The 24,274-nt window shown below is 39.8% G+C and overlaps 1 protein-coding gene and 1 pseudogene across 1 annotated transcript in view; one reads left to right on the forward strand and one right to left on the reverse strand.

The window, feature by feature from the left end:
• LOC126185174 (spectrin beta chain, non-erythrocytic 2) overlaps positions 1-24,274 on the forward strand; it is a 315,568-nt gene that overhangs the window by 164,650 nt on the left and 126,644 nt on the right. The window contains exons 31-34 of the mRNA XM_049928020.1: positions 846-1,064; positions 7,539-7,835; positions 12,558-12,703; positions 15,218-15,286. Of these exons, the coding sequence (XP_049783977.1) occupies positions 846-1,064; positions 7,539-7,835; positions 12,558-12,703; positions 15,218-15,286 (731 nt within the window). The remainder of the gene's footprint in view (positions 1-845; positions 1,065-7,538; positions 7,836-12,557; positions 12,704-15,217; positions 15,287-24,274) is intronic.
• Positions 4,649-4,766, reverse strand: LOC126185437 (5S ribosomal RNA; annotated as a pseudogene).

Raw genomic sequence — 24,274 nt, forward strand, 5'->3', positions numbered from 1 at the left:
GTTTCTGTAGTACATTTTAAATTTTTTGTGTGTGCATGTTTTTAATTTTCTTCAGTAACAGATGTGTGAACAGAAAATACATGTCTTTTATTTGCCTAATTTTGAAGTGTCTGACAAGGTACTATTGTAATTATAGGAGATATGAAATGTTTGTAGAACTTCATGATCATTCTGTTCAGTACTTAATAATTATGGTCAAGTCTTGATCACATTTTCATGTACTTGACAAATGTTGTACTGTAATTATTAAAGAGCTGAACAGAATGATTGGTGTCTTATGTTTTTAGAATTTATTTACAGAAACACTTTTTCTCTTTCTTCAAAGGACTTCCTCCACTTGAAATCAATTTAAGTGGTTGAATATGCAGTGATATCCCTTTATTTTTCAGGCTTTTCACATTGTAATATTTTTGGCTCTTACAAGATTGTGTTCATATTTATAAATTTTAAGATAAAATCTACATAAATAGCATTAGAATTCTTCAGATGATCATCTTGTCTTCATTACTATAAGTTACTGACATAAGCACTTCTGTTGCAAAATATCTTTGAGATGTAACTTGAATCTTATGTATAACAACTGAATACTCTCTACCTATTTCTCATGTCGTCATTATTGCTTGTAGAATCCAAAATAAAATGAAAATTCAATATAAGCATTGGTATTAAACTGCTGCATTTGTTAATTGATTTCTTTACCTATTTTTGTGTAGTGATAAACAGCTTCAGTATTACAAATTGCACCAACAGCTGAGTAGCTTTCTCAGTTCTCATTTTGTTGAAGCAATTACTGTGCAAACAAAATAATTACAATGCAAAACTTAATTTCTCAAATGTCATTACAGATCAGGAAACTGTGTGATACATTAAGTGAAGCATGGCAAGACTTGCAAGATAAAGCACAAGAACGCAGTAGGAAACTAGATTTGTCACTCAAAGCACAAGAATTCTTCTTTGAGGCAGGTGAAGTTGAAAGCTGGATGGGTGAAAAGAATGATGTTCTCAGCTCAACAGATTATGGACGTGATAGAGATGCTGCAACCAAGTTATTGACCAAACATAAGGTTAGTCCTTCATATGTATGTTTCTTGCTAACACACACAAAAAAAAATTTAAATCATGACACACAGTATTAGACTGAAATATTACAGTCAAATGAAGTCTTTTTTATGGTTTTATTTGTTACTAAATTTCCATTGTGTGGCTGTTAAAACCTTTTTCTTCTTGGTTTGTTTTAGAGCCAGTTTATACAGCAAACATTAAAATAATGAAAGAGAGATATGACAGTAAAAAGAAAAATCTATGTTCTTTTGTTGTTCACACTTAATGGCTTTCATATTAAACATTTTCTAGTCTTTGAATAAAGTAAAATCAGTATTCTGTATGGGTAGTTTTATAATCGACAGAAAAAGGGAGATGGAATAAGGTCATTAGAGAAACTGTAACAACAGAAAGACTGAAAACTGTTTTTCACTCTGCGCTGTTGTGTGAGATGTCAAGAAATTTCCTGAGAGATTAAAACTGTGTGCCAGAGCACTACCTGAACATTGTCCTTGGCCTTTCATGGCCGGTGCTCTTATTGACTGGGTTACCCAAACACAAGTCACAACATGTCCTCGCAGGTTTAATTCTGCTGGTACCTCTTCTTACTTCCCAAGCTTAATTGCATTGTCTGAAAAAAAGCAAGAGCTCAGGCTGAATCTTATCTGGTGCAGTTTTAATCCATAGCAAAGTTTCAAAAGCAAAGGCAGTAATATTATGGTCAGTGTCCATAAGACAACAGAAAGAACTATTGAAATTTTTCACTGCAGTTGTAATGATAACATAATTATAGCAACTCTCTACATTATGTGGGAATATATTGGGAGTCCTGTATCTTCTTGTATTTTTTTTATTTATAAGCTATTCACACTTCCTTGTCTGCCTCTTATCACTCTAATTATTATGACAATAATACATGTCCACTGCATGAATGAATCATGGTTGTAATGAAAGGGACGGGGGGCATCAATGATTTATTGGCAGGCAGTTTGAGTATCATGAGATTATCATACTGAAGAGAAGAACTGGAAAATGGTACAATGATATGTGGAAACATTTATGAAATTGAGGGAGCGCAGTCTGATGATTTAAAATAACAGGCCAAAATTTCTACAGTTTTAATGATGTCACTTGAAATTAAAGACTCTGGGCAGAGTAGAGTTCGTCAATTCAGTAATAATGAGTCTAATTTCTAGTGAGTATTACTTGAGTGTTTTGGCAACTGATGGAGTATATCCAGTAGTTCCCTTGGTATCTGTCTCAATTTTTTTTTTCAGAATTAACTTTATAAAAGAAAACAATGTAAGAAATGGAAATGTGTAGGATATATATATATATATATATATATATATATATATATATATATATATATATATATATATATATAATGATTGAATATAATAGAGGGGAAACATTCCACGTGGGAAAAATATATCTAAAAACAAAGATGATGAGACTTACCAAACAAAAGCGATGGCAGATCGATAGACGCACAAACAAACACAAACATACACACAAAATTCTAGCTTTCGCAACCATCAGCTGCTTCGTCAGGAAAGAGGGAAGGAGAGGGAAAGACGAAAGGATGTGGGTTTTAAGGGAGAGGGTAAGGAGTCATTCCAGTCCCGGGAGTGGAAAGACTTACCTTAGGGGGAAAAAAGGACAGGTGTGTGTATATATATATATATATATATATATAATATATATATATATACACACACACACACACACACACACACACACACAAGCAGACATTTGTAAAATGTGTGTGTGTGTGTGTGTGTGTGTGTGTGTGTGTGTGTGTGTGTGTGTGTGTGTGTGTATACCTGTCCTTTTTTCCCCCTAAGGTAAGTCTTTCCGCTCCCGGGATTGGAATGACTCCTTACCCTCTCCCTTAAAACCCACATCCTTTCTCTTTCCCTCTCCTTCCCTCTTTCCTGACGAAGCACCCGTTGGTTGCGAAAGCTAGAATTTTGTGTGTATGTTTGTGCGTCTATCGACCTGCCAGCACTTTTGTTTGGTAAGTCTCATCATCTTTAGTTTTCACAGCAGGAATCAATATTTCATACCTTACAAATACAATTAGCATGGGAAAAGTAAACATGGCTTTTTGTATCTAAGATATCTTAAATTCAAATACAGGAATAATTTTTCATTAAAAAAGGTGTTAAATGGATGCTAAAACACTCCATGATGAATTCCGTAAACCTAAAAAACTGAAAGTAGTTAAAGGGAATCCAATCTCAATAATATTAATTATAATATTGGTGGAACATACATATAGTGAGAATGTGAGAATTGTTGTCCACATTTTTTTAGTTTCCTTTAATTATGGGAGGCTTTGGGATGGTTCACAATTCTCCATACATCCATGTCAGAATTAAGCTAATGTGTTGATATTGCCACAACATTAAATCTAAACTGAAAAAGAAAGATGAGATAATATTTATGGACTATTCCATTGGTTCTTGGAAGAACATAGAAACATTAAAAACTTGAATACACAGTATTAATGTTCCACAATAATAATTATTTGACAGTTCATTATGAACCAGCTTTCAGCTTCTTAGGCCATTGTCAGATAACTTAATACTAACAAGGTAGTCAAAAAAACTTCAGCCAGAGTTTACAGCTGTACAAAGTTTGTTTTTCAAAGATATGTGACATTTTATGACTATATCGATACAACTCAAGCATAATGTAATACCTAAATAGGCTCCAAACAAATAAATCTTGTATTCCAGCATATTGAAAGATTAAAAGTATATGAATGTGTAAGACAGATATGTTGTACAAGTGAGTTGTGACACAGACTACCATTTTATGTGGGCAAATGGGTGAATGTGATGAATAGGAAAAAGAAAGAGTGGGGGAAGAGAGGAAAAAGAAGTCCATGAAGTGTGGGTGTAGGACAGTTATAACAAGCATATTATCTAATGGTGAGAGTAATATTAACTGGCTGCAGCTACTTTAGTAATGGTGAGTAATGGAACTATGTTTGGTCATTAAGGACCAGTTCAAGATTCTTTGATTGGTGTTTATTAATGACCAGAATTTCTAGTAATGTTAGTCTCCTGCCGTTGGTTTCTCTATGGAGAACATCACATTTACTGTCAAATAAATGACATACATTCAGAGTATGTTTAGCAAAGATGGAATCTTTCTTCTGCAGTCTCCAATTCCTTCCACAGTCAGTCAGTTTAGTAGTTATATTAACCTATTGAACATCCTCTGACTAAGTATCATTTATATAATATTAAATGTGAAGTTCTCCATAGAGAAAACAAATGCAAAAAACTAACGTTACGACAATTCTGCCCATTAAGAAACACCAGTCAGTCAAAGAATCCTAATCTGGTCCTTAATGACCAAATGAAGTTCCATTAGAAACTAAAACTAAACTACTCCCACACAGGCCCAAACGTACCGACTGGCTACCGTGTCACCCTCAGCCCACAGGCGTCACTGAATGCGGATATGGGGGGGCATGTGGTCAGCACACCGCTCTCCTGGCCGTATGTCAGTTTCCGAGACCGAAGCTGCTAGCTGCTACTTCTCAGTCAAGTAGCTCCTCAGTTTGCCTCACAAGGGCTGAGGGCACCCCACTTGCCAACAGCGCTTGGCAGATCGGATGGTCACCCATCCAAGTGCTAGCCCAGCCCGACAGCGCTTAACTTCGGTGATCTGATGGGAACCGGTGTTACCACTGCGGCAAGGCCGTTGGCATACAGCTCCATTACTCACCCTGTTAATATTTATCTCACCATTATGTAATATGAAACAATGGAAAATGTAACAATATTATGAGAAGGAAAGTTACTACTCACTATATAACAGAGATGCTGAGTCGCAGATAGGCACAACAAAAAGATTCGCACAATTATAGCTTTTGGCCATTAAAGCCTTCATCAACAATAGACAGACATAACGCCCCCCCCCCCCCCACACACACACACACAGTCTCAGGCAACTGAAACCACACCAGTGCATGATGGGAGTGGTGACAGGGTGGGGGTAAGGAGGAGGCTGGAGCAGTGAGGGGGAGGGATAGTGTGGTGGGGGTGGTGGACATCAAAGTGCTCCGGGTTAGACTGGGAGAGTTGGGGGGGGGGGGGGGGCGGGGGCGGAATGGGGAAGTAGAGGAAAAGGAGAGAAATAAGAAGACTGGGTGTGGTGGTGGAGTGAAGGGTGTGTAGTGCTGGAATGGGAACAGGGAAGGGGCTGGATGGATGAGGACAGTGACTAACGAAGGTTGAGGCCAGCAGGGTTACGGGAATGTAGGATGTAGTGCAGGGAAAGTTCCCATCTGCACAATTCAGAGAAGCTGGTGTTGGTGAGAAAGATCCATATGACACAGGCTGTGAAGCAGTCATGGAAATGAAGGTTATCATGTTTGGCAGTGTGTTCAGCACCAGGGTGCTCCACTTGTTTCTTGGCCACAGTTTGTCATTGGCCATTCATGCAGACAGACAGCTTGTTGGTTGTCATGCCTACATAGAATACAGCACAGTGATTGCCTTGTAGACCACATGATTGGTTTCACAGATAGCCCTGCCTTTGATGGGATAGGTGGTGTCAGTGACCTGACTGGAGTAGGTGGTGCTGGGAGGATTTTTGGGACAGGTCTTGCTTCTAGGTCTATTACAGGGGTGTGAGGCATGAGGTAAGGGATTGGGAGCAGGGGTTGCATAATGGTGGTCGAGTATATTGTGTAGGTTCGGTGGATGGCAGAATACCACTGTTGGAGGGGTGGGAAGGATAGTGGGCAGGACATTTCTCATTTCAGGGCACGACAAGAGGTAATGAAAACCCTGGCAGAGAATGTAATTCAGTTGCTCCAGTCCTGAGTGGTACTGAGTTATGAGGGGAATGCTTCTTTGTGGCTGGACAGTGGGACTTTGGGAGGTGGTGGGAGACTGGAAAGATAATGCACGGGAGATTTATTTTTGTACTAGGTTGGGAGGATAATTACAGTCAGTGACAGCTTCAGTAAGACCCTTGGTATATGTCAATAGGGACTGCTCGTCACTGTAGTGTAGATGCAGTGACCATGGGTGGCTACGCTGTATGGAAGGAACTTCTTGGCATGGAACAGGTGGCAGCTTCAAAGTGGACGTTTGCCAGTGGTTGGTAGGTTTGATATGGATGGAGGTACTGATGTAGCCATCTTTGAGGTGGAGGCCAACACCTAGGAAGGTGGCTTTTTGGGTTGAGTAGGACCAGGTGAAGGAAATGGGGGAGAAGTTGTTGTTGATTCTGGAGGAATGTGTACTGGGTGTCCCCACCTTCGATCCAGATAGCAAAGATGTCATCAATGAATCTGAGCCAGGTGAGGGGTTTAGGATTCTGGGTTTTTAGTAATGATTCATGTAGATGTCTCATGAATAGCTTGGCATAGGATGGTGCCATGAGGGTGCCCATAGCTGTACCCTGGGTTTGTTTGTAGGTAATGACTTCAAAGGAGAAGTAATTGTGGGTAAGGATATAGATAGTCATGGTGACTAGGAAGGAGGTTGTTGGTTTGGAATCTGTCGGGCCTTGGGAAAGGTAGTGTTCAATAGTGGTAACTCCATAGGTATTAGGGATGTTAGTCTACAGCGAGGTGGCATCAATAGTGATGAGCAGGCACTGTGTGGTAAAGGCAGAGGAACTGTGGAGAGTCTGTGGAGGAAATGGTTGGTATCTCTTGCAATGGTGGTATGAAAAGTTTTCAGAATCAGCACAAGTGGTCAACACTAGCACGACGAGTTGTTCACGTGATATTCATTGGACTGTTGCCTGTAAACTCGTGCCACGTCAGTGCTCTTGGAAGAGAGTTATGGGTGGTGACATGGCTCTGTTGTTTTTTTGTCCTGTGCATCATATTCACCAGTTTGTGCACATAACATGGTAGTATGCGCCTCTAGTTGTAAAACATATTTGGCATATACATTCATAGACTTTTAATCTTTGCATATGCTGGAATATAATATTTATTTGTATTTTTTTGTATTGATATAATAATAAAAAACATACATCTTCGAAAAACAATCTTTGTATAGCTGTGAACTCTTGCTGAAGTTGTGTGGAGTATCTGCTTAATATTAAGTTATTTCTCAATGGCCTAGGAATCCAAAAGCTGGTTCATAACGAACTAGTAAATAAATATTACTATACAACGTGAATGTTGTATTAAAGTTTTTAGTTAAGAGAGAGTTATTCTTTATTGAAAGTGCCAATTATCATTGATTGAGTGTCCAACTCTATAGGTAAACCACTTTTAATTTCTGACATGCTTCATTATTCAGTGTGTTGATAATAATAGAGCTTAGGCTTGACACAGTTTGCAAATAGTATTTATTAACACAGTATTTGGATGAGGCATATCTAAATAGCATATATGACCAGAGAACCTGCATACAGTCATAGTGATGTTTGCTAGTGTATTTGGCACACCATGTGGAAATGTATCTAGTACTGTATAACAGTATTGTATTTGAAATTGGTTTCTGTTTCAGGCTCTGGAGCTAGAAATTGATACGTATGGAGGCATAGTGAATGAAATGGGTCGAACAGCAACAGCTATGGTTAATTCACAGCATCCCGACTCCAAGGCAATTGCTAGTAAGCAACAAGCCTTACAGCAACAAATGAGAACACTGCAGCGCCTGGCTGCTACGCGGCAGCAGCGCTTGATGGAGTCAATGTATCGCCATGAGTACTTCTTGGAGAGTGCTGCACTTGAGCAATGGATTCATGAGCAGGAGCAGACAGCGTCTTCAGAAGATTATGGCCAGGATTATGAGCATTTGCTGGTTTGTGCATATTGTGTACTGTTCCCAATAATTTATAATGATATTGCTGGACATTATTAGAAGTGACTTTGAAAGATTTTGGTGTGTGTCTTGAGGGACAAACTGAGGATGTCTGTAAATCTGTCCAACAACACTACATAGTATTGAAGTTATGGGGGGCCTAAGGCTAGGACTCACTTCAGCAGCAAACAAGTGCTTGTTCACTGACATGTCTGCTACCACTGTGTAAAACAATCTCTGCATTGATGTTGCAACAAGTGTGGATGCATTCAGTGGCCTGTAATGGCCTTGTACACTGTCAGTTCTGTTGTGTAAAGTTCCACTTGTGGTACTTCAGTACACACACTCAAGATATACTGCTGAAAGGGATGCCTAGCCATAGATCTTGTTGGCCTGTATAACTTCAACAATTCATAGTGTGTCACTCTATGACATTTCCAGACATTGGTTCCTATCTTCAACTAGTTATGCAAAACACATTCTACATCTGTCTCTCCATGCAGTTGATAAGAAAGATTGTTTATAAGCCTCCGTGTGAGCTTCAGTATCTCCAGTTAACTTCATGGTTTTTTCACAAGGTATCCATCAGAAGAACCAATATATTGGTTGACTCTTCTAGGAACGTACATTTTTGGACTTTTAATAATAAACCACACTGTGATGTAGAATGTCTGTCTTGCAGCATCTGACACTGAATTTGGCTGAGCATCTCCATGATGCTTTTGCTTATTCTAAATGGACCTGTACCAAAGTACACTGATTTTCTTTACTTCATCTTTATTTCCTCCATCAATCCTATGTGGTATCTATCCCAGATTGTTGAACAAGACTCAAGTATTTGTTGAATGAAGATTTTGTATGCTACCTGCTTTCTGGGTAGACTAAACTTTCTGAGGATTCTTCCTATGAATCTGTCTGGCACATGCAATTAGTTTCATGTGGTCACTCTACTTTGAATTGCTATGTGTGCATACTCCTAGATATATTATGGATGCGACTGCTTCCAGTGATTGTTCTACAATCATGTAATCATAATGTAATGGGTCTTTCTCCCTATTTATGTGCAGTGTGCTAAATTTCTAAATTTATTTATGTTGAGGGTCAACTGCCAATCCCTGCACCTAATGTTAGTGTTGTGCAGGTCTTCCTGAATTTCACTACAGTTTTTTAACATTGCAAATTGTCTGTATGGAACAGTATCATCCACACAAAGCCTTGTGGACTTCGATAATACGTACTAGGTCATTTAAATATACACTCCTGGAAATGGAAAAAAGAACACATTGACACCGGTGTGTCAGACCCACCATACTTGCTCCGGACACTGCGAGAGGGCTGTACAAGCAATGATCACACGCACGGCACAGCGGACACACCAGGAACCGCGGTGTTGGCCGTCGAATGGCGCTAGCTGCGCAGCATTTGTGCACTCCCGCCGTCAGTGTCAGCCAGTTTGCCGTGGCATACGGAGCTCCATCACAGTCTTTAACACTGGTAGCATGCCGCGACAGCGTGGACGTGAACCGTATGTGCAGTTGACGGACTTTGAGCGAGGGCGTATAGTGGGCATGCGGGAGGCCGGGTGGACGTACCGCCGAATTGCTCAACACGTGGCGCGTGAGGTCTCCACAGTACATCGATGTTGTCGCCAGTGGTCGGCGGAAGGTGCACGTGCCCGTCGACCTGGGACCGGACCGCAGCGACGCACGGATGCATGCCAAGACCGTAGGATCCTACGCAGTGCCGTAGGGGACCGCACCGCCACTTCCCAGCAAATTAGGGACACTGTTGCTCCTGGGGTATCGGCGAGGACCATTCGCAACCGTCTCCATGAAGCTGGGCTACGGTCCCGCACACCGTTAGGCCGTCTTCCGCTCACGCCCCAACATCGTGCAGCCCGCCTCCAGTGGTGTCGCGACAGGCGTGAATGGAGGGACGAATGGAGATGTGTCGTCTTCAGCGATGAGAGTCGCTTCTGCCTTGGTGCCAATGATGGTCGTATGCGTGTTTGGCGCCGTGCAGGTGAGCGCCACAATCAGGACTGCATACGACCGAGGCACACAGGGCCAACACCCGGCATCATGGTGTGGGGAGCGATCTCCTACACTGGCCGTACACCACTGGTGATCGTCGAGGGGACACTGAATAGTGCACGGTACATCCAAACCGTCATCGAACCCATCGTTCTACCATTCCTAGACCGGCAAGGGAACTTGCTGTTCCAACAGGACAATGCACGTCCGCATGTATCCCGTGCCACCCAACGTGCTCTAGAAGGTGTAAGTCAACTACCCTGGCCAGCAAGACCTTCGGATCTGTCCCCCATTGAGCATGTTTGGGACTGGATGAAGCGTCGTCTCACGCGGTCTGCACGTCCAGCACGAACGCTGGTCCAACTGAGGCGCCAAGTGGAAATGGCATGGCAAGCCATTCCACAGGACTACATCCAGCATCTCTACGATCGTCTCCATGGGAGAATAGCAGCCTGCATTGCTGCGAAAGGTGGATATACACTGTACTAGTGCCGACATTGTGCATGCTCTGTTGCCTGTGTCTATGTGCCTGTGGTTCTGTCAGTGTGATCATGTGATGTATCTGACCCCAGGAATGTGTCAATAAAGTTTCCCCTTCCTGGGACAATGAATTCACGGTGTTCTTATTTCAATTTCCAGGAGTGTATTGTGAAAGGTTATGGTCCTGTAATACTCCTCTTGTTCATGAGGATTTTATATTATGGATGAATAGAGTGAACTGGATTTCACACAGCAGTTATTCTTGCAAACCATGTTGATTCCTACAGAGGAGATTTTTGGTCTCCTGAAATGTCATAATATGTGAGCTTAAAACGTGTTCCAGAATTGTACAACAGACTGAAATCAAAGATATATGTCTATAGTTTTATGCTTCTGTTCGATGATCCACCTTGAAAATGGGGATGACATGTGCTTTTTTTTTCCAATCACTAGGAATGTTTGTTCCTCCAGCAACTTAAGGTACACTGCTGCTAGAAGAGGAGCTAGTTCTTTCACATACTCTTAATTAGAATTGCATTGGTATTGGGACAGGTTCAGTGACCTCCTCCTGTTGAAAAATTTCAGTTGCTTCTGTATCCCATGGTCAGTTACTTTGATATCTGTCATTGTGACATTTATGTGATGCTTTAAACTAAGAAGTATGTTGTGATCCTTCTCAGTGAAACAGTTTTGGAAAAAGATATTTAGTATTTAGATCTTCTGTCGGTCATCCTCAGTTTCAGTGCCATTATGCCAATGTTTCTGGACAGATGTCATTAATCCATTTTCTGATTTAACATAAGACCAGAACATTCTTAGAATGTTCTGTCAAGTTGGTTGATAGTATTTCTTTCAAATGCATTGAATGTTTTGTGTATGGCTCTTGTAATGTTAATTTCGGATTGGTTCAATTCTTGTTTGTCTGTGATGCTTTACCTTTGTTTAGATTGCCGTGGGACACACTGTTCTTTTGTAGTAGCTTTCCAGCATGGTTTTCAAACTACGGTGGATCTTTCCCATCCCTTTGCTTGACACATACCTATATGACACATGTTGTGCAATACTGTTAATGTTGTTCATTGATGCTCATCATTGTCAGTGCTGGGGGTGAAATTTTTATGTTGACTGCTCAGTTAATCTGAAATTTGTTTCTTGACACTCTTGCTAAGCACAAATATCTTCCTACATTTCTTTGTATTCTTGTGTACATCCTTATACACTGATGCTATAATGGTTTAATGATCAGCGATTCCCTGTTCTATGCTGGGTCAAAAAATTCACACATGTTGGTGACCAGGAGACCTAATATGTTATTTTCATGAGTGGGTCCTCTTTTTAGCTGCTCAAGCTAGTTTTCAGATCAGACATTCAGAACTATTTCATATGATTCTGTCCTTACTACATACATTACTCACTTGAGTGTCTCAGTCTATAACTGGTAAATTGAAATCTCCACATAAAACAACAACATGGCCAAGAAATTTACATGAAATATTCTCCAAGTTTCCTCTCAAATGTTCCAGCATTACTGCTCCTGAAAATGTTCTTGAAAATATTTTTAAAAAATAATGTGTCGGGTTAAAAGCTGTTCAGTTTTTGTCTGTGTAATCCAAAAATAAAATATCTTAGAAATGGGCATGTTACCCAAAGACTGTCAAATCATCGTCTGTTCAAGAAATAATTTTGAGTTTCATACACTATTAACACTGAAGACTTCAAAATTTCCAGTTACAGTACTTAACATAGATATTTTCATAAACCATTTAAAAGTTTATACCTGAAAAATGTTGGTAAAGGAATTAAAATGTAAAAAATAAATTAAAAGAAAGGAAAATACTGAATTCACAGAGTTAATTGCTGTACAAAATTTTTATTGAAGTAGTACTGACAACCTGTAGAATAAATAATAGGAGACAGTTTTACAGTTTGGATAATGTAACTGTTGTGTAATGATATGTGAAATAAACTATAAGTGGCTCTGCATTAATTACATCAATGTCTGTAAACTAATGCAAATATTATGTAAAATAGTTTTCAGTATACATTGACATACGTACTGTGCATCAAATCAAGAGATACAAAAACTGTATGAAATGAGATAGATCACATTTCACAAAATTCACATTTACAGATACTTGAATTCTTCTGCTACTTTCTGTACTGGTAATTAATTTTCCTTCACTACTAATTGAAGAACATTATTTTGTAGCTACTACAAAACAAGTTTGATGACTTCAAACACCGGATTGAGGCTGGGTCAGAAAGATTTAACCAGTGTGAAGAACTAGCAAGAAAACTTATTGTGAATGAAAGTCCATATATTGGTGATATTGAGAAACAGCTGGAGCATCTAGGGTATGTTTTCAAGTTTAATTTATTTCCCCCACTCTTCCCTTCTTGCTACCCACTATTCTTTCTCAGTACTTGTATGAGCAACAGCTGTATTACTTTAACTCTTTCCTTATGATTTAGGTAGAAATGTGACTATTTTTTAATATTTTGCAGTTTGTTGCACATAAAACTCGTTAACTATCTTGTAACTGCTCAAGAACCTGTACAAAAAATGCAGTTCTTACTGATTCATTTTGCTATTGTATATGTGACTGTGCAGTATTCACCATTCAATTCATTAAAAGAAACATCTTTCTCCTTTTGCTATGTAGAAATGTTGTGGATGGGGATGGTGCATCCAGATTCTTGAATATAGTAGTTATTTCTGATTTTATCATACTGTATATTCACTGTACATAGCATGCCATGGTGTAGTAGGTATAGAATTGATGTCATACTTGTAAATAAGCACAAAAAGTGTTTCATTTTAACTTAGTGAATTAACTTTACAAGGTTTAGAATGTGTGCTCATCACTTGTATTGTATTCAGGAATGTCCCATTTTTAACTTTAAAAAGAGTGACATAAACCAAAATTGCTGCACTGTTTCATATACCTAAATTGATTTCATGTGTATTTGTCACAATAGTGAAAATATCAATACTTCTAGAATTAGTCCTTCACTCTGTAGTGGACTGTGTGCTGATGTGGAAACTTTCTGGTAGACTGACATTGTGAATGATGAATGAATGTGTGAGATGTACTGCAAGAAGTAAAGTTGAGAGAGCAGGTTGTGCGTAGTGTCTGTATAACTCAGTTGGTAAGAGCATTGTCTGTGAAAGGCAAGGGTCTGGGTGTAAGTCCCAGTCAGGGACAAAGTTTTACTTTGGCAGGAAGTTTCATATTTATGCTTTTAATAACATGTGGAGTACACATTTGGAGATTTTTCTGTTATGATCACAGTTGCCCGTAAATGTAATTAGCTAATTACACAACTACCTTTGCATGTGCTTTAGGGAAAGATAGACAACAGTGTATGAACTGCAACATAGAGCTGTTTTATACTTGTATCTTCCTGCTTATACTGTAGTGAATTGAATTGAATTCAATTAGTGAATCGATTTCAATTGGAAATGTCAAAACGAACAGTTATCTGTTAGTTCTTCTATATAAAAGTAATAAAGTTTTTTCTCTCAAATAAATCAAACGCAACTATTGAAAAGTATTAGCCATGAAAGAGCCCAGTCTGCCCCATCAGAGAATTAGAATCACGTTAAATGTGGCACCTGAATGACTTCATATACACTCATGTGTAGTTTACTGAATGATAATTGCTTTGTGGGGACAGTGTGCTCCTGCTGCTGTGATGACTGAAATAGTTTGTTATGAACAGGATGGTGTCGGATCTGCTATTGGCAGTCAGCATGACAGTCAAACACACAATGGGGCTAGAGGTACAATATTAGTGAATCTAATCATGAGTTCCCATTGCATGAGGCATTGTTGTGCTACTCAGGTGTAAAATTCCACAAAGATAACAGAATTTGCAAAAGGAAAAATAAGCAGTATTAGTGTATGTATGATTGACTTCATTGTAACTGAAGTAGTTTTTGATACTATAGTTACCTATAAAATTATCGAAGTAAAGAAATATTACTTTAATTTGGGCAGTTACAGTCATTTATAGCATTTCTGTACTTAAGGACAAAAGAAGAAGAATTTTTTTGTTATTGGTGTTAGGTACAGTATCTCTCAGATGTGTTGGGAAGACAGGAACTCTTTTTCCAATTTTTGAGTAAATCTTTATTGTGATAACCTTTATTGTAAACATAATTGAAGGAAAGGATATTACATGAAAAGTTCCTCACTCATTTCTGAAAATGAACTACAGCAGTTTAATAGACTACACATATACAGAGTAGTTTAATCAGTATGTCAATGAGTTGCATTAATTGTGATTCTTACCATGGTGATAATATGTTGGTAAGAAATTAATTAAGTCTAGGCGTGTTACTGCCTTTGCCTTTCACTAACCAAGTAAATAATTATAAATAATTTTTTTTTAAATTTCTCTCCTTTCCACCCCCTTGGTAATTGTCTTACAATGATCTTCAGAAATGTGTGAGATTTGAAGGACATATTGTGTATTTACTAATTTTAGAGACTGAATGTGCTTGTGTATGTGCCTCTATCTCCTCATCTCATTACACAAGCGCATTCATTTGTTATGTGGTGTTATAAAGTATACTATTTCTTATTTTTCTATATATTTGTAGAAATGCACTCTAAATAGCATTATAATTTTGGAAAAAGCTTGTGTAGGTGGCTAAAGGCATTTATGTCCTCCTGCATTTATCTTGCTTTTCAATAAGGCAAGTTCATGCAATATGCACATGAAATGACTTTCTTGCATGATGTTTCAGACTTTTGAATATTCTAATCTCATAAATTTTCATACTTACTAACATATGTGTGTTGGTATGTGGTTGTTAGGTGGTTGTGGGTTTGCACTAACTTTGCATTAATATTTGTATAACAGTCAGACTGATGGTGGTAAGGGCCAGGATGACCCGGTGATGGAAGTGACAAGAAGGCATGCACATATTCGGTAAGGGGTGAAAATGTATAATTTTTCTTTTATAAATGTTTAGTTGTAGTATTGTAATCAGTGTATGAGAAGAATTGAAGGAATGTGGCTCTCAGAAGGTCCATCAAAAACCAGTTGTCAGTCATTTACATGATAACACTGAAACTTAAGATGGTGAGTGAAATCAGTTGTGTCTTTTGTTGTAATTATTATGCCGCTTTTTGATTTCCTCAACAGCAGTTATTTGTTTGGTGTACGTTGTCTTTCAGTTGGAATGTCACTCAGTTTCTGTTGTTTTCTCTGGTACTAATTATTTTTATTTATCTGTTGCCTGTCCCTCACATCTTACTTTGAATTTGAAATTTCTTTTCCGTTGTGGTTTTTACTGCAATGCAAGTAAGTTATTGTTGCTGCATATATCAGTCTGATTACTTAATCTGATTTCTGTGTGTCTGTTAGACCATAATACACTCCTGGAAATGGAAAAAAGAACACATTGACACCGGTGTGTCAGACCCACCATACTTGCTCCGGACACTGCGAGAGGGCTGTACAAGCAATGATCACACGCACGGCACAGCGGACACACAAGGAACCGCGGTGTTGGCCGTCGAATGGCGCTAGCTGCGCAGCATTTGTGCACCGCCGCCGTCAGTGTCAGCCAGTTTGCCGTGGCATACGGAGCTCCATCGCAGTCTTTAACACTGGTAGCATGCCGCGACAGCGTGGACGTGAACCGTATGTGCAGTTGACGGACTTTGAGCGAGGGCGTATAGTGGGCATGCGGGAGGCCGGGTGGACGTACCGCCGAATTGCTCAACACGTGGGGCGTGAGGTCTCCACAGTACATCGATGTTGTCGCCAGTGGTCGGCGGAAGGTGCACGTGCCCGTCGACCTGGGACCGGACCGCAGCGACGCACAGATGCACGCCAAGACCGTAGGATCCTACGCAGTGCCGTAGGGGACCGCACCGCCACTTCCCAGCAAATTAGGGACACTGTTGCTCCTGGGGTATCGGCGAGGACCATTCGCAACCGTCTCCATGAAGCTGGGCTACGGTCCCGCACACAGTTAGGCCGTCTTCCGCTCACGCCCCAACATCGTGCAGCCCGCCTCCAGTGGTGTCGCGACAGGCGTGAATGGAGGGACGAATGGAGATGTGACGTCTTCAGCGATGAGAGTCGCTTCTGCGTTGGTGCCAATGATGGTCGTATGCGTGTTTGGCGCCGTGCAGGTGAGCGCCACAATCAGGACTGCATACGACCGAGGCACACAGGGCCAACACCCGGCATCATGGTGTGGGGAGCGATCTCCTACACTGGCCGTACACCACTGGTGATCGTCGAGGGGACACTGAATAGTGCACGGTACATCCAAACCGTCATCGAACCCATCGTTCTACCATTCCTAGACTGGCAAGGGAACTTGCTGTTCCAACAGGACAATGCACGTCCGCATGTATCCCGTGCCACCCAACGTGCTCTAGAAGGTGTAAGTCAACTACCCTGGCCAGCAAGATCTCCGGATCTGTCCCCCATTGAGCATGTTTGGGACTGGATGAAGCGTCGTCTCACGCGGTCTGCACGTCCAGCATGAACGCTGGTCCAGCTGAGGCGCCAGGTGGAAATGGCATGGCAAGCCGTTCCACAGGACTACATCCAGCATCTCTACGATCATCTCCATGGGAGAATAGCAGCCTGCATTGCTGCGAAAGGTGGATATACACTGTACTAGTGCCGACATTGTGCATGCTCTGTTGCCTGTGTCTATGTGCCTGTGGTTCTGTCAGTGTGATGATGTGATGTATCTGACCCCAGGAATGTGTCAATAAAGTTTCCCCTTCCTGGGACACTGAATTCACGGTGTTCTTATTTCAATTTCCAGGAGTGTATAATCACTGTGATAGTGTCCTGTATCCCCTGGCAATGTATAAAGTCCTCTTGGGTGATTCTGAAATAATGTGTTTTTGAATACCAGATATTTTTCTTTGCAGAAGTCAGTGTGTCTTCATCTTTAATTTCTAGTTCCTTATTCGTACCTTTCTGTCACTCCATCTTCTTGTATATCTGCTATCACATCATTCCAGTCATCCATAATATTAAGATCCTGTCAGTATTTCACATATTGCAGAATGACCTCAAGTTGGTAATAGACTACTTCGTTTCATCATCACTAAGTCCATATGTTGGCCCACATCCTTGGATGACAACTAAATTTACTGATTATGCTTTCAGTTTAATTAGCATTATCCCATCACTGTACAGAAAGTAGGTTTTGACTCCCTCCCGCTCCCCAATTCCTTGGACAATACGACACCTACTCTAGTTATTTTGTTTTCATTGTCTGACTACATTACATGGAAACTGCCACTCTAGAAATCATCTTCCTGCTTAAATTTGCTCATTCCTAATATAATAACTTGTAGCCTACCTATTTAATGTCTTCCAGTTTTCCACAAACTCCCAGTGATTTAACATTTCACATTGCCACTTTCTTCTAGAGTTTATTCACTTTAATTTTATTCTTTTATCGGTTACTATTATTAATCCCTTCCGAGACTGTCCCTGCACAGAGATCAGAGTGAGAACTGTTTTACTCCAGACAATTTAGTTCCAGAAGGATACATCACAGATGCAAATGATTTGCTGCAGTGAGATGGTTTATGTGCCCTTGCTTTCCACATTGCAGTGGGACAACCAAGTTGATGATTGCCATTGGCTGTTTTTGGTCTGTAGCTGTTCAGACTTTGTCTTCACTTATAGTTAATACTACAAGTGTTACTCCCTATTTGTAGACTTGTTTATTTAAGGCTCTCCCTGAGTATTTCATTTCCTTATTACCACCCATATTAGGGAGGTATTCTCATATCCACCACCAGGGAAGGTGCCTGATAGATGAGAAAACTAGGAAAACCCTACACAGGTAATTTTCTTTTTTTAAATTTTCTAACATATTATAACATCTGACAGTTAGATCCACTAACATGAAGAGAGCTCTTCATCTTTGCACTTGTCTTCATTATTGTATTTATGGTTGCCGCACATCCCCCAGTAATTCATTATATGTTTTGATTAACTCCATTCCTATGAAATTCCAAAAGCAACCATAAAATTCTTTGGAGAAGCCATCTAAACAAGCTGATTTTTCTCTTAGCTGGTTTTTTAATTGTAGTGTACACTGAGGTGACAAACGTCGTGCAGTAGTGATACACACATATGCAGATGGCAGTGCATTGGTGGAGCTATCATTTGCACTCAGTTGATTAATGTGAAAAGATTTCTGATGTAATAATGGTCGCCCAACTGGAATTAACAGACTGTGAACTTGGGGTGATAGTTTCAGCTAGATGCATAGGACATTCCATTTTGGAAATTGTTAAGGAATTGCATGCTCAAAGATCCACGGTGTCAAGAGCATGCCAAGAATACCAAATTTCAGTCATTATCTCTCACCACAGAGAATGCAGTGGCTGCAGCCTTCACTTAGTAGCTGAGAGGAGTGGCATTTGTATAGAGTTGTCAGTGCTAAAAAGCAACACTGTATGAAATAACTGCAGAAATCAATCTGGGACATAGCACGAATGTATCCATTAGGACAGTATGACAATATTTGGCCTTAATAGGCTATGGCAACAGATGATCAAGGCGAATGTGTTGCTAACAGCATGATATTGCCTGCAGAGCCTGTTCTGGGCTCGTGACCATATCAGTTGGACCTTAGATGACTGAAAAACTGTGGCCTGGTCAGATGAGTCCCGATTTCAGTTGGTGAGAGCTGATGGTGGGGTTAGAGTGAGGTCCATACCACACAAAGCCATGGACCCAAGTTGTCAACAAGGCACTGTGCAAACTGGTGGTGGCTTTGTAATGATGTGGACTGTGTTTACATGGTCCATCTGAACTGAATATTGTCTGGAAATAGTTATGTTCACCTACTTGGAAACCCTTAGCACTGACTCATGGACTTCATGTTCCTAAACAATGATGCAATTTTTTGAATGACAATGCACCATGTCACAAGGTCACAATTGTTCGCAATTGCTTTGAAGAACATTCTGGACAATTCGGGTGAATTATTTGATCACTCGTCAAACATTTGTGGGACATAATCGAGAAGTCGGTTCATTCACAAAATCCTGCACCAGCAACACTTTCACGAATATGGACAGCTGTAGAGGCAACATGACTCAATATTTGTGCATGGAACTTCCAGCACCTTATTGAGTCCAGGCCACATCAAGCTGCTGCACTATGCTGCGCAAAAGGAGGAAGGTCCAACATGATATAGGAGGTATTCCATTATTTTTATCACCTCAGTGTACATTTCTTCATCAGTAATGTTGGCTACAAGGTCATTGTTATCATTCAGACTGACCATGAGTTGAATAGAAGGTAAAAGGACTCCACTTGTTGTCAAAACAGTTGCTGGCTCAGCATAAAAAGCTGTATAATACTGCACCATATACTTTTTGTGGCAGCTCGTTCATTGTATTCTTGGTCCCATTTGTCTTTGAGAGTAAGTAGTAACTTTTGTTTGCCTCTCTTGTCTTCTGATTATGTGGTATACTGATGTATTTTCTGCACAAGTTCAGTCAGAGAATGCACTTGAACTTTTGTTCCTTCTAGAGATTCTCACTAGGGCTGTGATTTTTCCTTCAGTATATTTTATTCTAGAGCTGTATGCTATTGATCCCATGGAGTCATTTTGTAGTTTGCAGAGGCATAAAAAGTGATAGTGTAAGGTATATTTTCTCCAAGATGCATTCATACAGTCGTGTTGCATGATGCATATTTTTATCTGTGGTTTTGCAAACTGGTAGACATTACAATTCTTTATCCTTCAAAAGTGATGTTTGGTTGCCAAAGACCCCTTCCCATGAAGGTTTTAGCTTTGTAAGCTGGTATGATTATGTGGAATTCAAAGTTATCCAAGAAGTAAGAAAGCCAAATTTCAAAATCAGTTACATTGTGTATAGCCTTTTGTTACATACACCTTGTCTAATCTGCTTGTTGAAATACTGAAAACATATGTGTATCCTTGAGCATGGGGATGGAGGTGGCACCAGGTATCTATTAAAGTTAAAAATTAGAACCTGATATTCTTGAATTAACATGCAGTTAAGATCACCACCTAAAATTATATTCAAATGAGCATCCAGTATTAACTTGACAGTTTCATCATGGAACAGGTTGCTTTTCTCATATTTCTTGATGGTTCTGGTGGAAGCATATACATTTGCAAGAAGCAGATCATATATTTTTGCAGTTATTTCTCTTCTGGATTCAAAGATAATTTGTGCTGTACATGCCATGCCTTATTTGAACAATATTCCCATTCCATTCTTCACTAGATTGCATCATATCTGAATATATCCACTATTTTTGCCATACCTTTTTCTTGTATCATTGCTATGTCAATGTTGGCAGCAGGTAAATAGTCCTTTAAACATTGTAACTTTTTGTGGGGAAACAATCCTGTCTACATTTAGCATCACAGTTTTATGCACTTGTATTCTTCTACTCACACTTACCACCTTCAGACCATGCAGCACCTTATCAGAAACATGGGATCCCCTGTTTCCATTGGTTCTTGGACTGGGGAGGTTAGTTTCTTATCTATGTTCATGTGTACACCGTTATCCAGCTTTTGAATGTCCCTCTTTCTAACTTCAGTCCCTGCAAACTTTCTGCTTCAGTCTGTTTTGAGAATCTTCTTGGTGTGTTAAAGTTTTTGCTCTAGCTCCTGAATCTCTTCAGGGTTCTGTTTAAGTGTTTGCCAGTTAGATTTCTCTGGCAGCTGCCTGAGTATGTCTTTCTTGGTCACTCTGCAGTTGTCATAACAGTGTGGTTTTCTGACTCAGTTTTTCAGTCTTCATTTATATCCACATGGCTACTGTGCAAATCACACTTAAGTGCCCTGGCAGATGGTTCATCGAACCATTCTGTTGTTCCACTCACGAGCAACATACGGAAAAACAAACACCTATATCTTACTGTGCAAGCTCTGATTACCATTATTTTATTATTATGATTGTTTCTACCTATTTTAAGTCAGTGTCAACAAAATATTTTCACATTCAGAGGATAAAGTTGGTGATTGAAAATTTGTGAGAAAATCTCACTGCAATGAGAAATGCCTGTGTTTTAATGATTCCTACCCCGAATGAGGTATCATATCCTTGACGTTCTCTCCCCTATTTCTTGATAATACAAAATGTGCTGCCCTTTGAACTTTCTCAATGTACTCCATTAATCCTATGTGGTGGGGATTCCACACCACACAGCAGTATTCCAAAAGAGGACAGACAAGCATAGTGTAGGCAGTATCTTTACTAGATCTATTGCATTTTCCAAGTGTTTTGCCAGTAAAGTGCAGTCTTTGGTTTACCTTCCCTACAACATTTTCGATATATCCTTTCCAATTTAAATTGTTTGTAGTTGTAATTCGTAGGTACTTAGCTGAATTTACAGCTTTAAATCTTAATGATTTATCATGTAACTGAAGTTTAACGGATTCCTTTTAGCACTCACGTGGATGACCTTGCACTTTTCATTATTTATGGTCAATTGCCAATTTTTCCACCATACAGATATATTATCTAAATAATTATGCAATTGGTTTTGATCTTCTGATGACTTTACTAGAAGATAAAGGACAGCACCATCTGCAAACAACCACAGATGGCTGCTCATATTGTTTCCTAAATCATCTTTATAGATAAGGGACAGCAGGGGGCCTGTAACACTACCTTGGGGAATGAAAAAAATCACTTCTGTTTTACTCTGTGACTTTCTGTAAATTAATACCAACTGTGATCTCTCTGACAGGAAATCATCCGTCCAGTCGTATAACTGAGACGATATTCCATAAGCACGCAATCTGTTTACGAGCTGCTAGTTAGGTACAGTGTCAGAAGCCTTCTGGAAATCTGCAAATGTGGAATCAATTTGAAAATCATTGTCGATACATTCGGCACTTCATGTGAGTTAAGAAGTAGTTATGTTTGACAAGAACAGTGTCTTCTAAATTTGTGTTGACGGTGTGTCAATAGACGGTTCTCTTTGAGGTAATTTACGAGGTTATTCATAATGGTCGAACACAATATGTGTTCCAAAATCTCTTGCTGTTATTAGAGGTTGTTTTCATGTGAGGAATTAGTTCGCTTTTAGTTTTATTGTTCTGGACTGGTTCATGTGTAGTATCAGACTCATCTGCAGAAGAATTGGTTAGATTCTCATTATCTTTTGGGATCTGATGAGCTGAAACCATTGTGGTTGTCACAATTTCATTAGGTTCAGATGGCCTTAATTCTTTTGCATTGGTGATGACTGTATGGACTTCTTCATGGTTTGTAGGATTGTCCATATTTGTGTTGGCACTGTGGGATCAGAACTTGTTAACCGCAGGCAGCCGCAGTTTAACTCACTGGTAGTGCATTCAGAGATCTTACTAGTCAGCAGCTGGGCCATGTGTCTCTGTAAACGTTCTATGTTGATATGGTTGGGAGAGTCACATGCTACTAGGTCTGTGGCTGTCTGTTGTAATGATGTGTTGATAACTTCAGGTACTGATGTACAATGGCATATGGTTGTGCAAATTGACCTTTAATCATCTCATTGCATTTAGCACATGGGTTTACATGCATTAAATCACCATTCAGTAATGTTACAGATAATTTTTCTGAGCAGGCTATCACTGCATGTCTCTCTTCCACTGTTACTTCGAATGGCAGTTTGGATGTCTTGATCGGCTGTATTCCAAACCGTGCATGGGCAGTGGTAACTTTACCTAAATTTCCACCACAGTGTTTAAACCTCGTAACTTCCCCATAAGACTCAAATATTTTTTGATGTAAGTCAGAATTCTTCAATTTGACAAAACAACGCTATTCAGTACTGAAAAGTGTCTTCCAGTAACGTTCTTGAACTCATGTTTTACTACTTCCTCTAACCAACCTTCAATTACAGGTGCCTTGGGTTGGGCATAATTTTCATCAAATGATAACTTAAGAATATCTATCCTGCTCAAGTGAGCTGTGGACCATCACTATATCATATTTCAAAATTCAGTTAACATAGAAGTTGCTGCAACACTGCAATAAGCTCTGCAAATTACCATGCTGAAACACAGTGGACTGCTGTGCACAGAAACCACCACACCTCTCCACAGCACTAGTGATGTGGGCAGACTGCCCACTGAACCACCAAGCTGCCTAGTCATTACAGCCAAATAAAGAGAAGTGACATCATTGAATAATTTTGTTCAGGCTTTGGATCCCAGTTCGAAGAAATTATCACATATTATTTTCTAACTTTTATTGCATCTGCATGGAATTTGTAAGGGCCTTTGTATGTACTTTCACCAATTTTTTTTTCTTTTCTTTTTGTACTGCGTCTGAGCTTGCACTTTCAGAAATGTATAGAGTTACTGTCCTTCCCAAAATTTCCTGTGCTGTCCTTATTTCTTGACAAATTGTCCTGATATCCCCAAACATTTGCTGAGGATGGCGAAATGCCCCACATTTCCATCTCATGTTATATGCTATTCATTTTCTTATATTTTATTTTTTTAGTTTATTTTTAACCTATCATGTGGCAGTATTATTAAAAGGATAGATTACTTTTTACCATATAGAGGAGACATTGAGTCAGAGACAGTCACAATGAAAAGGCTGCTATACATTCAAGCTTTCAGCCAAAAGCCACACACACACACACACACACACACACACACACACACACACACACGAGATAATGACCATGACTACTGTCTCTGGCTGCTGACACTGGACTGTGGACTGCAAGTGCATCTAATGGGAGAATCAGTCAGTTGCAGTCCACAGTCCAGCACAAGTGGCCAGAGACAGTAGTTGTGGTCATGGTCTTGTGTGTATGTTTTGGCTGAAAGCTTAATTGCATAGCAGTCTTTTCATTGTGCTTTTCTTTACCTTAACATCTCCACTACATATTGAGTAGCAGCATATCCTTTTCATAATATTGTTGTTTCCC

The sequence above is a fragment of the Schistocerca cancellata genome, chromosome 4 (genome assembly GCF_023864275.1).
Source record: "Schistocerca cancellata isolate TAMUIC-IGC-003103 chromosome 4, iqSchCanc2.1, whole genome shotgun sequence".
Taxonomy (NCBI): Eukaryota; Metazoa; Arthropoda; class Insecta; order Orthoptera; family Acrididae; genus Schistocerca; species Schistocerca cancellata.